At 57.4% G+C, this 22122-nt stretch overlaps 7 protein-coding genes across 7 annotated transcripts; 3 read left to right on the forward strand and 4 right to left on the reverse strand.

Annotated features, from left to right (window-relative positions):
• Nucleotides 1-104: 104 nt before the first annotated feature.
• P884DRAFT_19563 (uncharacterized protein) lies at nucleotides 105-3612 on the reverse strand. The gene is made up of 2 exons (XM_069437921.1): nucleotides 3549-3612; nucleotides 105-3266 (listed from the first exon to the last, which is right to left on the reverse strand). Exon 2 carries the CDS (start codon nucleotides 3191-3193, stop codon nucleotides 167-169), a length of 3027 nt encoding a protein of 1008 aa, XP_069297998.1. The 5' UTR covers nucleotides 3194-3266; nucleotides 3549-3612; the 3' UTR covers nucleotides 105-166.
• A 1327-nt stretch (nucleotides 3613-4939) lies between these two features.
• On the forward strand, nucleotides 4940-6245 carry P884DRAFT_269660 (uncharacterized protein; the record flags this gene model as incomplete). The annotated part of the gene is made up of 3 exons (XM_069442285.1): nucleotides 4940-4968; nucleotides 5076-5761; nucleotides 5842-6245. 3 exons carry the CDS (start codon nucleotides 4940-4942, stop codon nucleotides 6243-6245), a joined length of 1119 nt encoding a protein of 372 aa, XP_069297999.1.
• Nucleotides 6246-6368: 123 nt separating this feature from the next.
• Nucleotides 6369-7722, reverse strand: P884DRAFT_199440 (uncharacterized protein; the record flags this gene model as incomplete). The annotated part of the gene is made up of 4 exons (XM_069438229.1): nucleotides 6369-6620; nucleotides 6686-6980; nucleotides 7098-7412; nucleotides 7568-7722. The coding sequence occupies 4 exons, from the start codon at nucleotides 7720-7722 to the stop codon at nucleotides 6369-6371; spliced, it is 1017 nt and encodes a 338-aa protein (XP_069298000.1).
• Nucleotides 7723-7930: 208 nt separating this feature from the next.
• P884DRAFT_306971 (uncharacterized protein) lies at nucleotides 7931-9794 on the reverse strand (the record flags this gene model as incomplete). Its single annotated transcript, XM_069445122.1, has 3 exons — nucleotides 7931-8634; nucleotides 8753-9444; nucleotides 9788-9794. 3 exons carry the CDS (start codon nucleotides 9792-9794, stop codon nucleotides 8197-8199), a joined length of 1137 nt encoding a protein of 378 aa, XP_069298001.1. The 3' UTR covers nucleotides 7931-8196.
• Nucleotides 9795-11088: 1294 nt separating this feature from the next.
• P884DRAFT_306980 (uncharacterized protein) lies at nucleotides 11089-17236 on the forward strand. The gene is made up of 2 exons (XM_069445123.1): nucleotides 11089-13256; nucleotides 13328-17236. The coding sequence occupies exons 1-2, from the start codon at nucleotides 11195-11197 to the stop codon at nucleotides 16915-16917; spliced, it is 5652 nt and encodes a 1883-aa protein (XP_069298002.1). The 5' UTR covers nucleotides 11089-11194; the 3' UTR covers nucleotides 16918-17236.
• Nucleotides 17237-17634: 398 nt separating this feature from the next.
• On the forward strand, nucleotides 17635-18359 carry P884DRAFT_269664 (uncharacterized protein; the record flags this gene model as incomplete). The annotated part of the gene is made up of 3 exons (XM_069442286.1): nucleotides 17635-17687; nucleotides 17793-18149; nucleotides 18206-18359. 3 exons carry the CDS (start codon nucleotides 17635-17637, stop codon nucleotides 18357-18359), a joined length of 564 nt encoding a protein of 187 aa, XP_069298003.1.
• Nucleotides 18360-19162: 803 nt separating this feature from the next.
• Nucleotides 19163-19684, reverse strand: P884DRAFT_277529 (uncharacterized protein; the record flags this gene model as incomplete). The annotated part of the gene is made up of 3 exons (XM_069443085.1): nucleotides 19163-19465; nucleotides 19550-19554; nucleotides 19663-19684. 3 exons carry the CDS (start codon nucleotides 19682-19684, stop codon nucleotides 19163-19165), a joined length of 330 nt encoding a protein of 109 aa, XP_069298004.1.
• Nucleotides 19685-22122: the final 2438 nt, after the last annotated feature.

Below are 22122 nucleotides of genomic sequence, written 5' to 3' on the forward strand. Positions count from 1 at the left end.
CAGTCAGAAACGACAAACTCCCGTCGACAACGACCAAAACTGAGCATGAAATGCTGAACGGTGCTGGTATCGTTCAATGTGTTCCCCCAAAACGCCGTGCTCCCAGGAATTTCCCACAGAACTCCTCGGCTCTTTCGTGCTCCCGGACACATTATCACCACTACCACTACCACTTCTTGCTCTCCCTCTCCGCTAGCAGCTCCTCCTCCTCCACCACTTCACCGTACAGCCTGACGCGATAGAAACAAGTGTGGTCCTTGGCCCCGTAATTCGTCAGCGCCCTCACCATGACCAGGTCCGTCGCCGCCCCCAGGAGATCCACCAAGTCCCGAGACAGATGGTGCACATAGACGCCCTCGTCCTCCGGCCGGTGCTGGTAGACAAAGTGCCCAATCTTGGCCCACCCTTCGCTGATCAGCTTTTGGTTGTTGTTGTTGTTGTTGTTGTTGCTGTTGCCGTTGTGCGCGCCCGTGATGTCGGCGGGGAACTGGACGGCCATCCAGTCGAGCACGCGCTCGCGGCGGGCGTGCTCGTCGAACATGGCCCAGATCTCGACGTCGCGCGGCATGGCGAGCGGGTCCGTCGTCGCGGCCGGGTCGATGTGCTCGAGCAGCACGTGCTGCGGGATGACGAACTGGGCGAGCCGCACCGCGAGCACCGCCGGGTGCGTGCGGTTGCGAGCGCCCAGGATCGCCGCGCACCAGCAGTGGCCCGGCTCGGTCCAGGGACGGAGCGCCTGCGACTTGTCCGGGAGGAACGGGGCCTGGCGGGGCATGGATTTGAGATACTTTTTGGACCCCACAGGCGGGGGCACGATCTCGTATGTTGGAGAGGACAGCGAGATGTCGACCTGGGCGTTGTTGCCCGGAGAGAAGAGGTTCACGCGGTTGCTGAAGGCCGCGTCGATCTTAGCGGCGCCGGACTTGCTCCCTATCCGCGTCAGACGACCGGTTATTTCTTTATCGACGATTCTGTTGATGAGGCTGGTCGTCTCGGCCCTGGACATGCCACCTTCCGAGGCGAGCTTCTTGACTTCGCGCAAGACGCCATCGAGGTCCTTGCGGAGACCGCCCATCTCGGTTTCGACTTCTTTCCTGGATTCGGAAAGCCGCGCGGTCAGCTCGCGCAGGAACTCGCTCCTCGAGACAACGGATTCCGTGGTCCCTTTAGGCGAATCGCTCGGCGAACCCCTTGAAGAGTCCGTACCATGGCCGAGAATGTCGGCGACTCTCTGCTTGTTCTTTGCCAGCCACTTCTCCCAAGACGCCGGCGCTGACTTGTCCACGATCTTCTCCACGTCGTCGGCCGACAGAGGCTTGGCAAGCAGGCTAGCATCCTTCAGACGCTGTTCTATCGCTCTCCAGTGTGATTCGGAAATGCGAGACTTCCCGTCCAGCGAGAGGATCCTGCTGTCGTGCTCGATTTTGTCCTTGAGGGCCGTCCAAAACTCGTCGGCAATGATGACCTTGCCTTTCTGGTCTTTTCGCACAGAGACGACCTTGGGAAGGACCGACTGGAGGTTATTGACCGCTGCTTCGGTCGCTGTCGTCCTCCGTTGGAGGTAGTCCTTGAGGTCGTCGTATTGGTCATCTGTGAGGACACCCAGCGGGTGAAGAAGTGGCGAAGGTAAAAACTGTCCAATGTTGTTTATCCAGTCGTTCCAACCGTACCAAGTAATTGCTGGTTCAAATAGGTCGGGCCGAACCAGAGTGTGGACTAGTCGAATCAGGTGCAACATGACAAAGCCACCCGCAAGGAGCTTTAGAACAGAGAGCAGACTAAATGACCGTTTCGCACCAGACCAGCGTGGCAGGTAGTCGGACGAAGCCGGTGCCCGGGGGCTTTCGGCTTGGGCATGCCCACCTGCTGCGTTAAACTCGCTTTTGCCTGCGAGAGGTTTGAAGCGACTTCGGAGCCTCTGCGCATAACTCGCGGCAACGAACGGATTTGACGGGCTGTCATGCTGGCGATGATTCTTCTCGTCCGATTCAGGCGACGGCTCCTCTGGCGAGGATTGTGAAGTTGAGCCCCGGTCGTCGTTGGCGCCGGGTGATGGTCGTCGCTCGTGTCGTGGAGCTGGGGTGGTCCCGCCTGGACGTCTTGGAGGCCGTTTTAATACACTCGGAGGCGAGGGAGGCCCGGGCGGCAGGGCGGATAATCGCGTCCTGACCGTTGTCCCTTGAGCAGCCTGGGGTGGTTCCGGTGGTGCCGATGGGCCTAGACGCCGTACCTGCCGCGCTGGCGGCGGCGTTGGGGTCTGGACATTCGCCTCCTGGAAGAGCTTGCCTTCCTCGATGAAGCTGCGGGCGGACCCAGGCCGATGGTCCATGGCGTCCGCCGAGTTGGTGGCGTCGGGGGGGATCGGAGTCGCAGTTGGAGCTGGCCGTGGCACAAGTGGTTGGGGTGGTGGTGGCATGGCAGCCCTGGCCGCTTCTTCTCGTGCAGCTTGCTGAGCGCGCCGCTCCTGCTCAGCTTGCCTTTCCTGCTCCGCTATCCTTCGTTGCTCGGCCTGCCGTTCCTCTTCGGCTTTGCGTTCCTGCTCGGCCTTTTCGCGGGCGGCCTGGGCCTCGGCCAGCTTCTGGTTCCTAACCTTCCGGGCTTCCGCCGACCGCTCCCGTGCCAACCGGGCGTCTCTCTCCTTCCGCTCCTTCTCTGCACGTGCCTCGTCCTCGTCATCGCGAGCCCTCTTTCGGACATCTCTCGGCTGGGGTTTCCGGGGAGAGCGTCGTTCCGGCGGGGTTCCATTCCGATCCCCATACTCGCTCCCCTCTGCCCCGCTCGACGACTGCCCCTCGCTCCCCTCTTCGGACTCCACGTCCACCTCCTCGATGGTAGGTGGTGTGGCTGCGGGTGGTGGAGAGGCGGTTGTGTTTTGTGAACCGGCCCTTGCCGCCCTCGTCGCCCTCGTCGCCCTCGCCGCCCTCGCCTGATCCTTGTTGCGGCGGCGAGCCTCCGCAGCAACGTTGTCCCTCTTTACCTTGGTGAAAATCTCGGCTGCAGCTTTGGTGATGCTACCACCGCCAGCTGTGGACCTGTCGGGTAGCTGCGTCATCGGGGATCCATATGAGGTGCTGTATTTGGCAGGAACCGGAGTCCTGGCCATTCCTCCCCGGTCTGCCGGGGTTGAGCCTCTTGAGCCCTGGGGCGCCGGCGACGGACTCGCGGGCCCCCGCACTCGGCGTCTTGGAGGCATAGAGGCGATGACTTCAGGTGTTCCCTGTAACTCTGACGCAAGGCCCCGTGCAATTGCAGGCGATGATTGGCGGCTGGTGGTAATGTCAGCCATAATTCCCAAGCGAGAGTAGGCCATGTGTGAATCGGGAGACATTGCAAGAAGATCTGCATGAACTGAGAATCAACCGATGCAAGTTGTTGTGGGTTGGTGGTTGATGACTTGCGGTGCATAAAAGAAATGAAGGAAGAAAGGTCCGAGTGAATTCGATCGGTTTGGCTGCACAATAGCAGCCGCGAATGTGAATAGAGAAAAAGGAATGCGATGAATGGGGGTTGGGTTACGGGAAGACCAATAGCCCAAAGCAATTACCTACCCCGAGTGACAGCGTGGCGGCCGAGGCGACAGCCTCTCAGATCAAAAAGGTTTCGGAGCCCGACTAACCAACTCTCCCACACGCCCTGCACAGGCCTCGACACGTCACAAATCTCACACTTTCAGCCTTAGGTGCTGCTCCTACTGGCCAAATGAGGCGACTAGAGACAAGGAGGGCTGGAAAAGGAGAGCGACAAGAAACTTTAGAAGATGGAAAATTGTTCAAGAATTGCGGACTGGTCGATCGGTCTGTTGCGGTGTTGCTGCTGTTGTTCATGGTGAGCCGAGAAGAAAGACGGGAAACTGGAGCTGTCGCGGTGTCTGGGGCGCGAAGCAACTAAATTGACGAGCGCGCTGAATCGCAAAATGGCTTTGCTCTCCGGCCTTGCATCGCAAGCGGAAAGAAAGGACTTGTTTGGTTGCTGAAAACGGCGATTGTCTTTGAGCTCTCGACCGCGGCAGCCCTTTCATGGCTGTGCAGCATAACCCGGTCTCTTTGTCCTGGTCGAGCTGTTTGGCATGTAGCTACATGCCTTTTGGAGCGGCGCGTTTTTGGACGCCGCCCAACTTGGCGAGGCGCAAAGGTCCGTGCCTCTGACGGGCAGTCCAGGCGATGGCCCGAGATGATGACTCAGCAGAACTTTGACCCTGACAAGTTATTGAGGATATGCATTTATCAGCATATACCACCCGTTGGCGTTCAGCACCTCCGCAAACCCGTAGTTACTCCGTAGCACCAGGGCCCTTATGTTTCCGATTTCAAAAACACTTGCGGATCGTTGCCAAGTCAGCAGATCTGCAATCGCCACCATGGAAACAACCCCGTCCATCACCGACGATCGCAACCGGGGGTTTTTTGTCTCCTCTGTAGTGTACGCTACAGAGTACCGTGGTCTTGCACAGGTCAAATAGGGCATACATGAAATGTGGCTGTGTCCTCCTCAACTCTCGAGGATCAGACTAGACTCATCTCGTGTTATCATTGTGATCCCAGCCATGGTTCGTATTACTTGGAATGAACTCGCCATCAGGCCTTGGTGTTAAGTAACTTCATCGCATTGGTTTCGTAGTCCAGGCACGTAATTATTGCAATCAACATACTACGTATGCCGGTAACTCTTCCAGGGCGGGGCAACGAACATGGTAAGGTGCCACTGGCCGGGGGCGGGTGCCCCACGTTTCATGTCAAGCTGCGGGCTAGCGAGATTCAAGGTGCGACCGTTAGAACGAGGCACTTGCCTGCTCGTCATTTAGTTAATAAGACTGCCGATTGTCCTCTGAAGTGGTACTTGCGCTACCAAATTACTCCATTCGCCCTCGCCCTCGCCCTCACCTTTCCTCCGACTTTGATCTCTACTCCGCGACCATTTCACAGGCGAATAAGCAGACAAGATGGCCGGCGGAACTGTCCTTGTCACTGGGTAGGAAGAAACCCCTCAGTCAACCCCTCAATGTCCCCGCCGCGCTACAGTACCCCGCCAATAAAATAAAAAAAAGGTGTCGCACATGAGGGACTGATTTGTCGCAGCGGCACTGGCTACATTGGGTCCTTCACGACCCTGGCACTCCTCGAGAACGGCTACGATGTGGTAATTGTCGACAATCTCTACAACTCGTCCAAGGTGGCCATCGACCGCATCGAGCTCATCTGCGGCAAGCGCCCCGTCTTCCACCAGGTCGACATTACAGACGAGGCCGCCCTCGACGCGGTCTTCGCCCAACATCCCGAGATCGATAGCGTCATCCACTTCGCTGCCCTCAAGGCCGTTGGTGAATCCGGCGAGATCCCCCTCGAGTACTATCGCGTCAATGTCGGCGGCAGCATCTCGCTGCTGCGCTGCATGGAGAGGCACAATGTGACCAACATTGTCTTCTCGTCGTCCGCCACCGTCTACGGCGATGCGACTCGCGTGCCCAACATGATTCCCATCCCCGAACACTGCCCAATCGGCCCTACCAACACGTACGGCCGGACAAAGGTCATGATCGAGAACGTCATCACCGACCATATCGAAGCGCAACGGCGCAACAGCCAGAAGGCCGGAAAGCCGTTCGAGCAGTGGAACGGTGCTCTTCTGCGGTACTTCAACCCTTGCGGCGCGCACCCCAGCGGTATCATGGGCGAGGACCCGCAAGGCGTGCCTTACAACCTCCTCCCTCTGCTCGGGAAGGTGGCGACCGGCGAGCGCGAGAAGCTGCTCGTGTTCGGTGATGGTAAGTTCCAGGAAGAAAAGGGGGGGGAGGGATAATGGAAGCGACGAGGGTAGTAGCGGGCGGGCTAATTCGTCTTGTAGACTACCCGTCGAGGGACGGCACTGCCATTCGCGACTACATCCACGTTCTCGACCTTGCGAGCGGTCACCTTGCTGCGCTCAACTACCTTCGCGAGCACAAGCCCGGCGTCAAGGCGTGGAACTTGGGGTCTGGCCGCGGCAGCACAGTCTTCGAGATGATCAAGGCCTTTAGCAAGGTCGTCGGCCGGGATCTGCCTTACGAAGTCGTGGGGAGGAGACACGGAGACGTCTTGGACCTCACAGCACACCCCGCCCTTGCCAACAAGGAGCTGCATTGGAAGACCCAGCTTACCTTGGAGGATGCGTGCGCCGACCTTTGGCGCTGGGTGAGCAACAACCCGAAAGGGTACCGTCAAGACCCGCCAGCCGAGCTCCTTGAGGCCCTCGAGGCCAAGAAGGCTTAGAGCCAGCGTGCCGGTCTCGTTTTCTCGAAAGGGCAATGGACTACCCTGACTGGGTTCAGGCTACTTTGATAGATTTCAAATTAATTTATGAATAGATGAACGGCAAACAAATATTCGTCCTGGTTAAACCTTGAGTAGCAGCTTGCCGGTCGTCTTCCTACCCTCCAGGTCGGTGTGTGCTCGGCCAACCTCTTGGAGCGGATAGATGTCGTGAATATGGATGTTGACCTTGCCTGTCAGCAGCAGATCGAATAGCTCCTTGGTGTATGCAGCTCTCTCTTCCGCGGTGGCGATGTAAGCGAACAACACCGGCCTCATCAGCTTGACGTTCTTCGCGCCCAGTCTCAAGATGTCGACAGGCGGAACCGGACCGGACTGTGGAGCTGTCAGAATCACAATGCCGCAGAGCACCACCATACGCCAACACGGCGGAAACTTACCGCGTTCCCGAAGACTGCCACGGTCCCCTTCCTCGCGACGATCTCCAAATCCGCTTCAAACATTGCCTTGCCCACACCGTCGAAGACTACATCCACCCCCTTCCCACCCGTAATCTCCTTCACCCTAGCCACCAGATCCTCGCTCTTGGAATCCACAACCCACTGTGCCCCGTTCCGCCTCGCAATCTCGCATTTCTCCTTGCCGCCCGCGGTGCCAATGACCTTCGCCCCGTGCACCGTCAGCATCTGCACCAGCAGCGACCCAGTCCCGCCTGCGGCGGCATGCACCAGCACCCTGCCCACAAGGTCAATCAATGTATTCTCTTCTTTATCTGTAGATACAGACAAAGACGATCAAGAGTAAGAAGAAAGAGAAAAAAATAAACAGAAAGTAAGTAAGAATTAAACCTACCAAGGACCCTCGCTCACGCCAAGCTGTTTCGTCGGCGCATGCGGAGGCGCCAGCCCGGCGACCTCGCGCACAAAGGTCAGCGCCGTCAGGCCCTGCAGCAGCGAGGCGGCGGCCGTCTCGGCGGAGAGGCCGTCCGGGATGGGCGCCACGCAGTCCGCGGGTACGGCGGTGAGCTCGGCATAGGCGTGGTCTGCCACGTAGGCGACGCGGGTGCCCTCCTTGAGGCCGGGGGCCGCGGAGGCGACGACCACGCCGGCGGCCTCCTTGCCGGTGACGAGCGGGAGCGGGGCCTTGTAGAGACCCGTGCGGAAGTAGCTTTGATCATCCGGGCGTGGTGTTAGCATCTATCCTCCTCGTCCGTGCCTAATTTTCAGGCGGGGGCCCGTTTTCTCCCGGTTAAGTAATTATGTCGGGGACATGAGGGGCGTGTGCTCGGGGCCGAGTGATGCTAGGACTGGCTTATCACGTACGTGTCGATATAGTTGACGCCGATGAACTCGTTGCGCACGAGAACCTCGCCTTCCTTGAGCTCCGGTACGGGTAAGTCAGTCTTCCACTTGAAGACCTCAACGCCGCCGGTTTCCTCGATGAGGATACCGGACATGGTCTTGGGAACTGGGGCCATTGTGACCTCAAAGAAATGGTCCGCGAGATGCTAGTAGTGTGGGGAGCGTGAGCCACGATCCGTACGGGGAAGTGGAAACTGAAGCGTTTTTGTCAAATAGAGAAGGGAGATGATGCAAGGAAGGAGGTAACCACAGGTTACGTGCCTGGTATATAATTATACCTTATGTACAGTACAGTGGTAAGAGGCAAGAAGAGGGGTTGAGTGGGTGGGCATCTATACGTCATGGAATGTTGGCCCAACCCTAACCCTTTTTGTGTTCGGGCTAGCCTGTTAGCTATCTCCATAGCGAAGTCGAGAAAGATCCATGCAAAGACCTCCTCGTAGCGGCTCCAGAGTAGCAAGAACTCCTGAGAGATCAGCAGTCATACCAACCAGACACGAAAAAGAGCAGTATTAGAAAGGGGCCAGTACTTCAGGCCTAATTACTTGTCCATGGCGATGTAGATGCGGAAGAACATCGTGCATCATCATTCAAATTCGCGCCTCGTGGTCCTCTTCGAGAAAGACCCCGCCGATTGTGGGCATCACGTCAGGGGCGGTCCAGTCGGGCACCCAGGAGGGGAGTCCCTCCCTCACAATGCCTGCGGGAGTCCTTTGGCAGAAACCGAGGATGTCTGGCCCATGGTCGTTTAGCAACACCTTGCCCACGGCAAAAAGCACCTTGCTGATCGTCATGTCGGGAGAGTAATCAACGGGTATCCTGCATCGATCCCGCTGCCGTACCATGCCCAGAAGGCCGTGAATCCTATCCCGCAGGTCGGTGGCTAGAATGGCGCCGTCCGGACTTGTCCCGACGGAGGTCCAGAGGATGGCGTCGAGCAACGGCATGCCCAGGTCGCTCAGGTCCTGGCCCGAGTCCACGATTTCCTGCGCCTCTTGGACGGCGCGTCTGTATCCGCTCCACGCCAGCTGCAGATGTGCCACGTTGGAGTAGATGTTGCCCAGCAGCTCGTATAGCCGACGGTGCTCTCGGCTCCGTGGTCGGATACAGTATCATCCACTCGGACAGCCGTATGCACTCGCTTACATCCTCCCAATCGGCGCACGTCACCCCGGCCTCGGGGTCCGTTCCGAGCATCAAGACTGCCTTGCGCGCGAGCACCACCTCCTGGATGATCCACAGCCGGCACCACCAGGGCCTCTCCCGAAACAACCGCCAGATCGCCTCGGAGTCAAACCCCACCCTTCCCTGCGCGGGCCCCATTCCCGTCGAGCCATCAGCAGCTGTGATGGCAAATTGCAACACCGTCTTGACGAACCCCTCCACCCGCCCCCAGCCCGCGGAGGAGAAGGAAGAGGAGGAGGAGGAGGAGGAGGAGGAAGAGGAATATTCCGAAACCTTGGCTGCGAAACAGCGCGCCGAGCTCCCGGACGGCGCGCAGCCAGCCCGCCGCGGCGGTCCTCCTCCTCCGGGCCCAGCCAGACCAGCACGCACTCCGGCAGCCGGTAGACGCGGCTCATCGAACCGACCTGCCAGCTCTTCTCGGCCGCGTCGGCCTGGTATCATGATGCACGGCGCGCTCCGCAGGCTCGCCGTCACCGGGACGCGGTGGCCGTCGATGGTCACGGTCGGCGGCGGCGGGTCGGCGGAGGATGATGATGCCGGCGGGCCCCAGACGTAGGAGAGGGCGGAGAAGGACGGCGGGGTGCAGGGACCGGTCGGGTGAGAGAGGGGCGCATGGGTGAGGGCGAGGGTGAGGGTGAGGGTGTAATGTCGGGCTGGGGTTGTTCGGGGTGTTGTTGAGGGAGGCGCGCAGGGGGGGGTAGGTGAAGGTTAGGAGGCGGATCTCGTGGGCTGATGGATCGAGAGGGCTGCAGGGGTAGTAGCCCTGCGCCTCCAGGGGTTTCATGGTGGTTTCTCGTATCGTTGTGTGTGCGCCAGGAGGGGCGTTGCATGCGGCAACTGCTTAGTTATTAGTGGTTCTGGAATGCATCGATTGCGGAGAGTTTGGGCTGACAGTTGCGCTGTGCATGTGGGGTTTGGTCACTGCCAAACGTAACAAGGAAAAAAGCCCACCGATAATTGGCAGGTCCATGACCTGCTGGGTACATACATACATACATTCCATGTTGGTCAACTGAAATAAGCAATTCATTCTTTGGACAGGCAACGGGAATGTTGCCGCCATAATCCGTACACTAGTCGAGGTCCACCCAAGGAGGTACAAGTAATTAGTGCTTACCTTAGTTAGGTAGGTAAGGTATTTACGTGGATGAGGCCGGGGCCGGTCCAAGTCGGCCTAAAATCAAAGGCCACCATCCGAAGTCGCATTTCTCCAAGAAAAGAAAAAAAGAGGATGCGGCCGGTTCTGTCACGTCGGTACATACATTTCGTGCCCAGGATGGTGAAAACGCCTGAGGGTATGCCACGCACGCTAAAGTTCCTACCTTGCACGGCGTTGGCGAATGGTATCGATTCCAGTCAAAACGGCGGGATGAGGCCCAGGTGTTGCCAAAATTAACGTTATACCGGGCGCCAAGCAGAGCCGATTGCGGCACTGCTGCATCTATCCGAAGCCGGTCCGTGGCCGGGCCGTGGTAGAGTGGCAAGCGCGACTGGAATGGTGAGTGGAATGAGGTTCTGTAACCGACCCGTTAGTAGCGTTCGATTCAGCAAAGCAGCCCACCAGCTTCGCGGCAGAACACAGATCCATTAAGGACCGCCGACAATTGGTTTTGGCTAACGAGGTTACGCCCAACTCCGTCATCTTCGCGCTTCCCGACGTCGAATTACCTACGTCATTGGTTTGGCTCGACCGAGTCCAACTGGGACGAGTCCATGTTCCCTGCCCCCTCGACCCTTGGCCGGGGCTTGTGGCTGTGTAAGCGCACTGTTGTGTCAAGCAGTGGTCTGCAGTGACAAAGAGGACGATTTACAACACCACGTTTAGTTCCGCATCGAGACAACTCAAGCACAGACAAGGGGTCTTGTGGTACATAGCCTCCAGTCTCGTCAAGGCAGCCGAGCTGATTTCCTTTTGTCTTTGTATTTTATTTATGCCTTCCATTCTTCCTTTGGACGACTCTTGAATATTCTCTCTTTCTTTGTACCAGATGTTCCGACCCCTCTTCCGGTCCCCCTCAACAAGTCTGCTGTGGAATAGGTAAATTATTCTTGGCCTTCGAGGCCGAGATAAACCACCCCCAGGTCGAGCCCCCACAGCAACACGTAACCTGACAATTGCGTACGCCATCACTCGTTGTGGCGCTCCTTCCTATTCGCATTCATTTGCACAGCCGTCCGCCATCGAGGTCGCTTTTTTGGTGGAACTGGAGCATTTCTGGTTAGTCTTCCGCACCTCTGCGTTTCCGAATCCGAAATTGACATTGCTTCGACCGCTACTCAGCTCCCCCAATCTCCCCCAAAAATTTCAGAAGGGACGGCAGAGGAGACGGGATGACGCCGACATGAGCGGCCTGTTGATCCGTTACATAGCCATTCGATCTGCTTAGACCGTATTCAACATCGATGCAGATTCAGGTCTCTGATCCCACCATGGCCTCGATCATGGGCATGAGTTTGGACAACCGCCGAGCCCGGCTTCGTCAGCTTGCTGCCGAATGGGGTATCCACCCATTGCCGCCGGTGGCCCCGCCGTCTCCGGCCCCACAGTCCCGGACGGCGAACGACGAGTTCCACGCCGAAGAGCTGCTTAAGAGACGGCGCATGTCGGTAATCCAAGAAAAGCCATCCCAAGGCACCCTCAAACGAGCTTTCAGCTCCAACAGAAAAACATGGGAGCCGAGCGAAATCTTCGAGGCGCTCAATGCCCACGTAGCCAATGGCGGAGCACCGGGCGTCGCCGACGCCCTCATCGCGAAGCTGTTGTCGGTCGGCGGTAACCTTAACGTGGCGAATGGCAAGAGCAAAACCAACCTGCTCACCAGGCGAAGGAGCATAGAAAATATGGAACGCAGCAAAGTGCTGCAAAAGGCCGTCGAGAATCGCCAGGCCGACATGGTTGCTGTCCTGGCCCAGCACGCAGACCCTCTCACTCTTGATCGGGCACTGCCCCTGGCACTACGAGCAGGTGACCTCGCCATGGTCCACCTATTGCTCAGCAGGGGTGCAAATATGTCACAGACACAGGATGCCCTGGACGCATTCCGCCAGCTATGCATCATGGGCGGGTACGCCGACCTAGTCGGGTTGGTTCTCCAGTCCGAGGGGCCTCCACCGCCGAGCTGGCTCTCCATGTGCATGGTCGATGCTGCTCGGAAGGGCTGTCTTCAGACCGTTCTAAGGCTGAGCCGGTCTTCCGCCGACTGCGAATACAACAAGGCCGAAGCCCTGAGAGCTGCGACAGCCCAGTGCAGGGTAGACATCGCACTCGCCATTCTCACAGCAGCAAAGCCCCCGACCACCGGGGGCCAAGGCATTCTGGAGAGCTTTGGTCTGCTTCTTCAGCACGCCACCGTCGGTCCAAACGAGAAACTGGCCCTGACAGAAGCTCTGCTATGCGCTGGAGCCTCAGGCGATCCTGTTTCCGTGCTGCTTTCGCAGGCTTGTGCAAACGAGTTCCACGACATGATCACTCTTCTCGTCTCGTACGGAGCCTCCGTCGAGTTCCAAGATGCCAGCATTGTGCGTAACGCTGTTTCGAGGGGACAAAGCACTCTTGTGCACTTGCTGCTGGGAGACTCGACCATCCTCAATCCGATCTACGCATCGCAGTGCGTCACGAGTATCCCCAAAGCAATAGCGCCAGAAGACCGCTATGCCATACTCAGCCTGCTCTTGAAGAAGGGTGCTGCAGGAACACCGTTGCACGATGCTCTGGTCGACGCTGTCAAGGCCGGCGATCTGCAATCCGTACAGCTCTTAACAACGCCCCAATTTCCGAGCCCCCGGCCATCGACGAATCCAAACCGCCGCAGCAGCTTTCCCGGAATGGTCTACGTTCGACACGAGATGGCTTCGGTGGACCACAAGAGCGGTCTTGCACTCGACATCGCAGTGCAAACGGGGAATCTGCCGATGGTAAAGCAGCTTTTGGCCGGCAAGCCGTCCACCAAGACGCTCGACCAGGTGTTTTCCTCCGCTCTAAGACTCGAATCCGCCGTCCGTTGCGATATCGTGGAATGCTTCCTCACCGCCGGTGTCTCGCGTGCAAGCATTTCTGCGGCACTGCAGCAGGCTGTCGAGGAACAACCCCCACATCGGGACGAGAATCTGATTAGCGTCTTGCTGCGACATGATGCCGATGTCAACTTTAACGACGGCGCTGGGATCCTCGCAGCAATCTCCATCCGAGACCTACCATTACTTGAGACACTGCTCAGAAGAAAGCCCGCGCCCCAAACCATGGCCGCCGCTGTTGCTCGTGCCATGGTAGTGGAGGAGAAGCCCGTCCGCTATGAAATGATGAGGATGCTCATCGGTGCTGGAGCGGGTCGGGCCGGGACCGAGGTATCCGAGGCACTCACACAACTCCTACCTGTCAAGCCAACGGACATGCAGCTGGCAACCTTGCTGCTCGAGCAGGGAAGAGCAGACGCAAACTTCAATCAAGGCCTCCCCCTCTCCATAGGTGTGTCTCTCCCCCCCCTTTTTTTTCTGCTCGATTGCCAGTCCCATCCCACTAACAGCAGCAACCCTCAGCTGTGACCCACGACGATCCCGCCTTGCTCGACCTCATCCTCCGCCACGGCCGGCCAAATCCCGACAGCATCTACCGCGGCCTCGAGCTCGTCGCCGGCCTCTCCACGGACCCTTCCAAACCTGCCAAGCTTGCCGCACTCCTCCGCTACAGACCCACTCCCGAATTCCTCAACGCGATTCTCTTCAAGGAAGTCCAAACCCTGCTCGCCCTCCCGCCCGCCTCCCGCTCCCTTTCCTCCCTCCGCGCCCTGCTGGCCGCGGGTGCCGATGTCAACGCCCACAAAGCCGCTGCTCTCTGCTGCGCGGTCAAGGCCGCCGACGCCCCCATAGTCGACCTACTCTTCGGCGGCGGCGGCGGCGGCGGTGGCGCTTCCCCGACCGCCCGACCATCTCCGGCCTCGCTGGCCGCCGCCCTCCCGCAGAGCCTCAACATCTCCGACCCCATGGACCGGCTCGCCTTCACACAGCGCCTGATCCGCGCCGGCGCGCCACCCGCCGAGGCAACCAGGGCGCTAATCTACGCCATCACCGCGCACCCGGCTGACCTGCCGCTGATTACGCTCTTGGCCGAGCACGCAGACCATCAGTCCTTCCCCTCGGGGAAGAAGCAAGGAGGAGCACTGCTGGTGGCGGTCGAGGGAGGCAACGTCGAGGCTGTCAAGGTGGTGCTCGAGAAGGGCGCCGGCCGGTACGGGAAGGCCGTCCTGGGGGCAGCGCTGAGAGAGGCGGTGAGCGCGCAGGTCGTACCGGACGGGAACAAGAGGGTGGGGATCACCAAGGCGCTGCTTAAGCGCGGGGTGGACGCGGGAGCGGTGGCGGATGCGTTGCTTGTCGCGGCGAGGGAGGGGGATCTGGAGCTAGGGAGGCTCCTGGTGGAGCACGGTGCGAGTGTCGAGCATCGCGAGGGCCAGGCCATCGTCGAAGCCTGTTCCGGTGGCTCGGCCGAGGTGCTGAAGATGCTGTTGGGTGGCAAGGGCGAGGTGAAGATGGAAACTCTGATCAAGGGGTTCCAGGCGGCGGCGGCGCAGGTCGGGGACCTCGGCAAGAAAGCAGACGTTTTCCGGCTGCTGCTCGACAAGGGGGTGGCGGGAGAGGTTGTCGACGCGCAGCTGGTGTCTGCTGCCAAGTGTGGGATCGAGGGCGAGAGGCTGGTTCGCCTCTTGCTCGAGTTCGGTGCGAGTGTCGACTACGATGCCGGCGAGGCCATCTGGAACGCAACTCGCAGTGCCATCCTGGGGAGTCTCAAGTTGATGCTCGGCGTCGAGAAGGTGGGAGAGCGGCAGAAGACGCCATCCCAGACAACGCTGCTCCGGTCTCTCAAGGCTGGCAAGAAACTCGGCAGGGACCTGCGATACCAGGTCATCCAGTGGCTCTTCCAAGCGGGGCTCGCGCCCTGCGAGGAGATCAACATCGCCTTGAACAGGGCAGTTAAGGACGATCCCGATTCCCGGCTTGTTCGGCTTCTGCTCGAACACGGAGCATCTCCGTTGTCCAACGGCTGCGAAACCTTGATAGACGCCGCCCAGTTGCTGTTGGACGATATCTTGTCCATCCTCCTAGAGGCTGACATACCGGCCAAGGATGCGTCATGGGCATTCCAGCAGGCTTTCACTCCGGGGACGGCCACGACGTGGCTCACGGAGAAAGGTCTCCATGTTGCAAAGATGCTCCTGCATAAGGGCGCAGAAGGAGAGTGCCTTGCTGTGGCTCTAAGCACCGCGATTGACGCCTACGGATCCGACATTAACGCGGTAGCACGCAGATTTGCTCAGGCATTGCTACAGTTCAATGTCGATGTCAGTCACGAGCACGGGCTGGTTCTCCAGAAGGCGGCCCAGAAGGCAGACTCGGAATTGATCCAGCAGATCCTGCAGCAGAAACCGGATTCGGTCGCGGTCTCGATGGCGTTTCCATACATCTTTGACGCGGACCTTTCGGAATCTGAAACTCTCCATCTCATTGAGCTGTTCGTGGACTACTATGAAGGGGGGGAGAGGCTCGATGTTATGTTTGTCCATCCCGTATCCGAGCCGATCCTGTTCCGGGCGCTGAGTAAGTTTCCTCGCTCGGTGAGAATCATCAAGACACTGCTCGACGCCGGTTATTATCATGACCAAACAACCGTCATGCGGGTAATGGATGGTGTCGAGGAGCCAGAGCAAGTGAGCCTCCTATTTTGGGCTCTTTCGCAGCCTCAGAAGAAAGTCAGCAGCGCGGTCATCGAGCTGCTGATCGACTCTGGCGCCAACGTCAATTTTGAGACGCGCCTGACCAAGACGACACCGCTCATGGTCGCGATTCAGAACCGCCGGCACGACTTGGTAAAGAGCCTTATTCTTGCCGGAGCCGAGGTTGATGTGGTCGACGCAACCGGCAACACGCCGATGACGCTGGCCACCCGGATCGGCGGTGATCTCGGCATCTCTCTCATGTCGAGCATCCTCGCCGCCGACCCGTCGATCAATGACGGGTCATTGCACAATGCGGCCAGAGACCTCAACCTGAAGGCCATGCAGGTGCTCGTAGAGCACGGTCACGACGTTGACTTCCCAAGCACCCTGCACGGCGGCCGTAGTGCGCTGGGAGAGCTGTGCCTGAACGCCGCCCACGCCGGCCCACTGACGGCTGCCCAGGAAAAGCAGATGGAGAAAGCCATGGCATTTCTCATCAGCAAGGACTCGGACCTCACGATTCAGTCGGATGGCAAATCCGTTCTCCTCCTTGCCCTCCACTCGGCCGACCCCATCCCCACCACGCGCGCGCTGCTCAAGGTAGGCCTGTGGAAACACGTCAACAAGCCGTACAACCACTACACCGACGGGGCCTACACTTACTCGGCCACGCAATACGTCGCCCGCGTGCTCCCCTGCTCCGACGATCTCCGACCGCAGCTCCTCCAGCTCCTCAAGGCCAACCGCGCCATGGACGTGTACTACGCCAACGACGGCCCGCAGCCCAAGGACGCAGCGAACCTGCCGCCCGAGCTCCTCCGCGCCGAGCGTGAACGCCGCGCGCGAGAAGAGCGCATCGCCAAAGAAAACGAGGAACACGCGATAGCGCTGGCGCGCACAAAGGAGATTGCCCAGATTCAGAACCAGATCTTCATGGCCCGCGCGGAGCTCGAAGACGCCCGCGCCCGCAGGAAGCAGGAGGACGAGATGGCGGCGCTGCGGGAGAGGCAGGCGGCCGAAGAGGCGGCCTTCGCGGCCGAGCTGCAGCGCCGGAAGGCGGCGCGCGAAGCGGCTATCGCGCAGGAGCAGCGGCTCACCGAGGCCGGCCTCACCCGGGCGAGGCTGGTGGCCGAGGCGGAGCTGGAGATGGAGGGGAAGAAGCGGGAGATGATGATCAGGTGGGAGAGGGACATGTCGCGACAGAAGGAGAACGACGCCAAGGCGCTGAGCAGCATCAGGATCAGGGAGAGGGAGGCAATCGAGCGCCTGGATGCCGCGGCCGACGAGAGAGCGACCAGGAGGATCGCGGAGCAGAGGAGGTTGGTGGAGGGGCAGACCGCGCTGGCGGCGAGGCTGGCGAACGGGGCAGGCGGACTGGATAGGAGGCAGATTGGCTATGTTACCGGGGAGCTGGATTAAAAGGCTCTGGATAGTTTTAACCTTGTCTGTTTGTTGGCGGTCGATGGCTGTGCTTCAGGGTGGACGAACTAACTCCCCCCTTGATCATCCATCCCCCTATCTCGGTGGGTGGGCAAGCCGGGGTTTAGCCGTGATTCAACTCAACAGAAACCGTAATTATCTACGGAAGCGTCAACATACGTCTCCTAAACCGACTCGCGACCGAGCTGAAATTGACCAGGGGTGCGGAGTACCTACCTAAGGTAGTCAAACCATACCGGACCCTATCCGTTGGGGTTTACTCTATGACAACAAGGGGTAATTAGCTTCACGAAGCCCGACTCGGAAATAACGGTCTTTGAATGAGAAGCTTCGGATTCGTTAATTATCTTGGCACTGGCGTTAAATCCGTTGTAAACACCGCTCACGAACACCCCAACGTCTCACTCTGAGGAGGGAATGATAACGTTAAAGGGGGACTTAAAAATGGTCAAAGGGGGGTAACCCGAAGTCAACATCAAAAGTTAATTGTCTCCCTTTCGCTGTTTCACCAGCTTCGGCCACCCTAGTAATTTAGTATTATAATAGTACGGAGATGTATAGTGTCAGAATACCTACGGCCTACTTAAGGTGCAATTGCTGGCGGGCAATTGCGGCGTCGCTTTTGCTTTCGACATATAGTACGTATAAGCTGCAGATAGCCTTGTTTTGTTTTCTATTGTTCTCTAACACATCAAGATGCCAGCTTCCTCTGCAGTCAACGCATCACCAGCGCACATCATGAGCCAAGCGTTAGCCATCGTCGGTGCCACGGGCCAGCAGGGCGGCTCCGTTGCCAACTTCGTTCTTTCGGACCCGGTGCTCTCGGCCCGCTAATACAAGGTGCGCGCCCTCAGGCGCGACACCATCAAGCCGGCCGCCGAGGCCGAGGCCTACATCCGCACCCTCCCCATCCGGAGCGCTTTGTACGCGCCCGGCGCCTTCATGCAGAACTCTTCATGCAGAACCTGGCCGCCTCGATGGCGCCCCGGCCCGTCCCCGACCAGCCGGGCGTCTACGTCATCGCCCAACATCTTTGCCGGCGACCGCCCGTACCACTGGATCGACGTGGTCGCCGATGCCGGCAAGTTCGTCCGCGCCATCCTCGCCGACCCGGACAAGTTCGAGGTCGAGGTGCTCTACGCCGGCAGCGAGCTGGCCACCATGGACGAGCTCGCCGCCAAGGTCTCGAGGCACACCGGCAAGACGGTCAGGTCACACCCGGATACCCCAGGAACAATACCGCGCCTACCTGCCGCCGCCCGCCCAGGACCCCATCGTCAATATGTTCCTCTTTTGCGCCGAGTTCGGCTAATTACTACGGCCCGGACTCGACCCGCCGCCTCCATGAGACCGTCGCCCAGGTCCCCTACAAGCTGACCACCTTGGACGAGTACATCGCCGCCAACGTCAAGCTGGATTGAGCGGGGCGTGCTGTTTTGCTCGCGTTCTGTTTAGCCCTCGCTCCAAAGTGCTCATAGTCGGGCAGCTGAATCGAAGGTGATCTGATGACTCAATATTTAATTAGAGTTCTGTGGAAGCAAGCCGTACAAGGCGTCTGACTATGTGATTCCGCCCTTATGATTGAAGTCTGCTCAGCACCGATTTAATTAAACGGCAGTTATATGCCTCTACACCTACCTCACCAAGCTCGCCGCTGTTAATTACCAATAAATGAACCGAAGAGAAGCGATCAACCGGTGTCGCGATGCCGAGGAAGAGACCGTAATCAGTGGAGAGAACAAGATTGCCTTCGGGAACAAATTCAACACCGCGAGAAAAGGTATTAATTAAACTAATTACTGCTTGCATTTCATCGAGTGAAGGCCCTTATGGAGGATGGTTGAAGGGGAGACGGTATTTCCATTAATTAGATTGAAGCTAAGGGTACCGCGAGTGGGCAGCGCTTTCCTTATGAACCGGGAATGCCGGTTGCTGCCTGTTCTTCTGAACAAAGAGATTCGCAAGTTTGGATGATGCACCTGGCGGCTTCTGCAGTTCGTTTCCGGCGATGTTTATAGAGCACAGACGAGGGAAGAACACAACAATCCGGCAATGTAATATTTTTGGGGAGCTCGGACGGGAAGAGATGGGAATACGACCCATGCGTCTTGATTGTCGGAAACCGTCGAGCAGAACAATTAGAAAAAGTCTCTCGAGGTAGATTCTGGCCTTCTTTTTCAGCGTCTAGGAGCACTAAGGGATCTCGTCATTGTTTTCTTTCCCCTCATGGATCCTCCTGCCACCCATCCCGGTCCGTCCTGTGGACCTCCTCGAGCTTGCTCTTCTTGTAGTAATCCGACCCGAACCTGAGCGGGAAGCAGAGCAGATCATTGAAGCAGGCCTTCCCCTCGGGGCACGGCAGCTTCTCCTCCCCTCCACATATCTCGGCAAACGGCCAGCAGATTCCCGGCCCGTCGCACGAGGGCCCGCAGGTGTCGACGTGGCGCGGGTCGGCGATGCAGCTCTCGATGCGCTCGTCGCAGTCGTCGTACAGCGCGAACCCCCCGCAGAGGCTGTAGATCTGCTTCTTGGAGATGTCGATGTCCTGGCAGGTGCCCTGGCACCCCGTAAATAGCATGTGTGATTCCGTACAAACGGTACAGTACAGTACCTGACCTATCCGTAAATAATAGCATCTCCGGACTCAAGTGGAAATCATAGCGGCCAATTAATGTACGATCTCAATTGTCCTGGAAATTGACAAAATGGCATCCCAACGCTTACTTGCGCAAATTAGCCTAGGCATGTTGTAATACTTAACATATTGATTTCCTATCAAGCTCTGGGTTTCTGCATTGGGACATGCCAGTCAAACCCGGATGGCTGCTGAGAAACGCCAAGTCACGCCAAGTCGAGTCTAAGAGCATTGAACAAAGAAGGCAAATGGCACCTATCTCGCCGAGGGAAAATGGAAAATTCAATGAAACGGCCAGGTGGATTTTGACACACATAGCTTGAAAAAGAAGAGGACAAGAAAAGGCTTATTTATATGTGAAGAATGGCGCTGCCTCCGGCGAAAATACCTTAGTCAAGGAAACAAGAAGGGTTAATTAATAATTGTCAAGGTCGCGGGCTAGTAAGACTCTGAAGAAAGGTTCAAGAAGAAAGGAGCAGGTTGCTTGAGCTGCTAATCTGGGAAGAGCATTTTGGCAATCAGTTGGACCTTAACTGGTTGGGGTGTCTTGTGCAGGAAGCCCGAGAAACGCGAGGTCAAGGTCTTGACCTGCCAAACCACCACACAACTCGAACCGGCTTTCATTCTCTTATCTCTAAACATAATTGTCGCTTTTAGCCTCTACATCCACTAATTAATAGCATACCTTTCTGATCCCAGAGAACCTTTCCCACTAACAAGGGAAAAAAGAACTCCCAATTGTTCCTTCCATTTACTTCCTCCCGAGTCCTCTGCCTATATCCACTACCTAATTTTCTATCTCCCTTCTTTACGCCCTTTTACTAATCCTTCACCAGATCCTTGGCCAGAAAACCATCGAACGCAATACCATCAACTTTCCCTTCTTTCTGCCTTTGACTTCTTCTCTGACACTTGCCCTTCGAACTGGAAATTTTAAGCCCCTGCTACCTTTCGTCAAATTGAGACTTCATAGTTGGAGATTTCTCATCCCATCCACCGACATAACTCAACCTACTTGACCTTCTCTTCTCGCCCACTCTATCTCCTTATCGTTATAGCAATATTCTCGGACTTCTCAGTCACCGCATTGAGTTGCCGTAGTACTTGCTCAAGTTCTGGGAAAATTCTCCGAAGCTTGCCCCGCTTCCTGACTTCTGCTTTCAACAACGCTGCTAACCTCACCATTGGCCTCCGTTTATCTAACTTTAATACCATTCTCGAGACATTCATTTATTTCTCTATATTTGTTTTCTGCAGCGCCGCAACCGACTTTGATGCGTCGAGAAACTCGCGCCGTGAACCATTCGCCATCGACTGAAAAGTACATCGGTTTAGGCTTTCCAAAGGTATGGATGAATCATTCTTCAGTCTCCACCGTCAAGTTCTGATACGGGAAGCTGTCAATTTCTTGGATGGTAGCGTACACATCTCGTAATCTGCTGGTCTGTATTATTTCTTCTGTTTTCACGTTAGAACTACCGCAAACACTGATTATTTAGAGCCACGACCCGTTCCGTTCTACCATAGCTCCGTTTAACCCCAACATACTCCCCTTCTCCTAACACCTCTCTTCTGGATTTGTTGAACTTCCGCCTCCCCGTTCGCCTCACAATCGCACATCTATGCTTTCTATCTTACAATCAAACTCGAGGCTCTTGAGTGGCTTCCATTTCTTACTCCACTGTGCTCCTCGCATCCTTCACAGCTTCCCTTTTTTCTCGGCCTGAAAATCGTCTCGCTAGATCGCTTCCCATCCGAAAGCCCGAACAGTTGCACACACACCGGGACGAGTGGCTAATTAGCCACTGCTGCCCTAGACACTGATGCATTTAACCCCTCGAAAGCTCTAGTAGCACTACTCAAAAGCCTCCTACATGCGATACCCGGCTCTTAGAACACGAGAAGGACCTAGGCGTCTTTTGGCTTGTTTGGTGAGCAGCAAACGCAGCTCGTTGGCGACGCCGAGGGAGAGACCAAGGAATTTTCTACAAACATCCAGAAGACCGCATTGAGAAGCAAGCCGCGGCAATGGACAATCACAGAGCTGAAGATCAGTTTCAAGACCTCTTTCACTCGTTTGCCTCCCAAAATGATCACCCGATAAACACCCCTTCAGAAAACTTCTTCAGCAATCTCCATGAATCCGTTTCTCTGCCGGAGATTGCCATGGCAAATGTGTCAACAGAGGCCGCCCCCACCATTCAGCTTGAGGATACAGCGGCCTCCGTGGTTGAACACAGTCATGCCGCCCTGAATGAGGACTCAGATGGCAATCTGGCAACGACCAACGTTTTCTCTTCCATGAATGGCACGAACAGCGGTCACGACACGGATGAAGGCAATGGCAAGGACAACACCAATAATGTTCGCATTGTCGTCGAACATGAGCCGGGAAAGATAAAAGAAGCACAAGCTGTATCCGACGCCCGGGCGGTGAGGTTCCAACTCCAGCAAAATGAACCGAAAGCCACGACAGCTAAGGAAACTGGCCTGGAATTCAAGCAGGAGCCTGATGGCCGTTCTGACTCCAGCGATTCGGGCAGCGAGTA

The sequence above is a fragment of the Thermothelomyces heterothallicus genome (assembly GCF_042370625.1).
Source record: "Thermothelomyces heterothallicus CBS 202.75 unplaced genomic scaffold P884_scaffold_10, whole genome shotgun sequence".
Classification (NCBI taxonomy): Eukaryota; Fungi; Ascomycota; class Sordariomycetes; order Sordariales; family Chaetomiaceae; genus Thermothelomyces; species Thermothelomyces heterothallicus.

What these genes read in the sequence shown, in the direction of transcription:
- P884DRAFT_19563 (XM_069437921.1), bottom strand. Translation starts at nt 3,193, where the DNA reads ATGCCTCCAAGACGCCGAGTGCGGGGGCCCGCGAGTCCGTCGCCGGCG.
- P884DRAFT_306980 (XM_069445123.1), top strand. Translation starts at nt 11,195, where the DNA reads ATGCAGATTCAGGTCTCTGATCCCACCATGGCCTCGATCATGGGCATG. An exon ending in AGGCCTCCCCCTCTCCATAG is followed by an intron (nt 13,257 to 13,327) that starts GTGTGTCTCTCC and finishes AGCAACCCTCAG; the next exon opens with CTGTGACCCACGACGATCCC.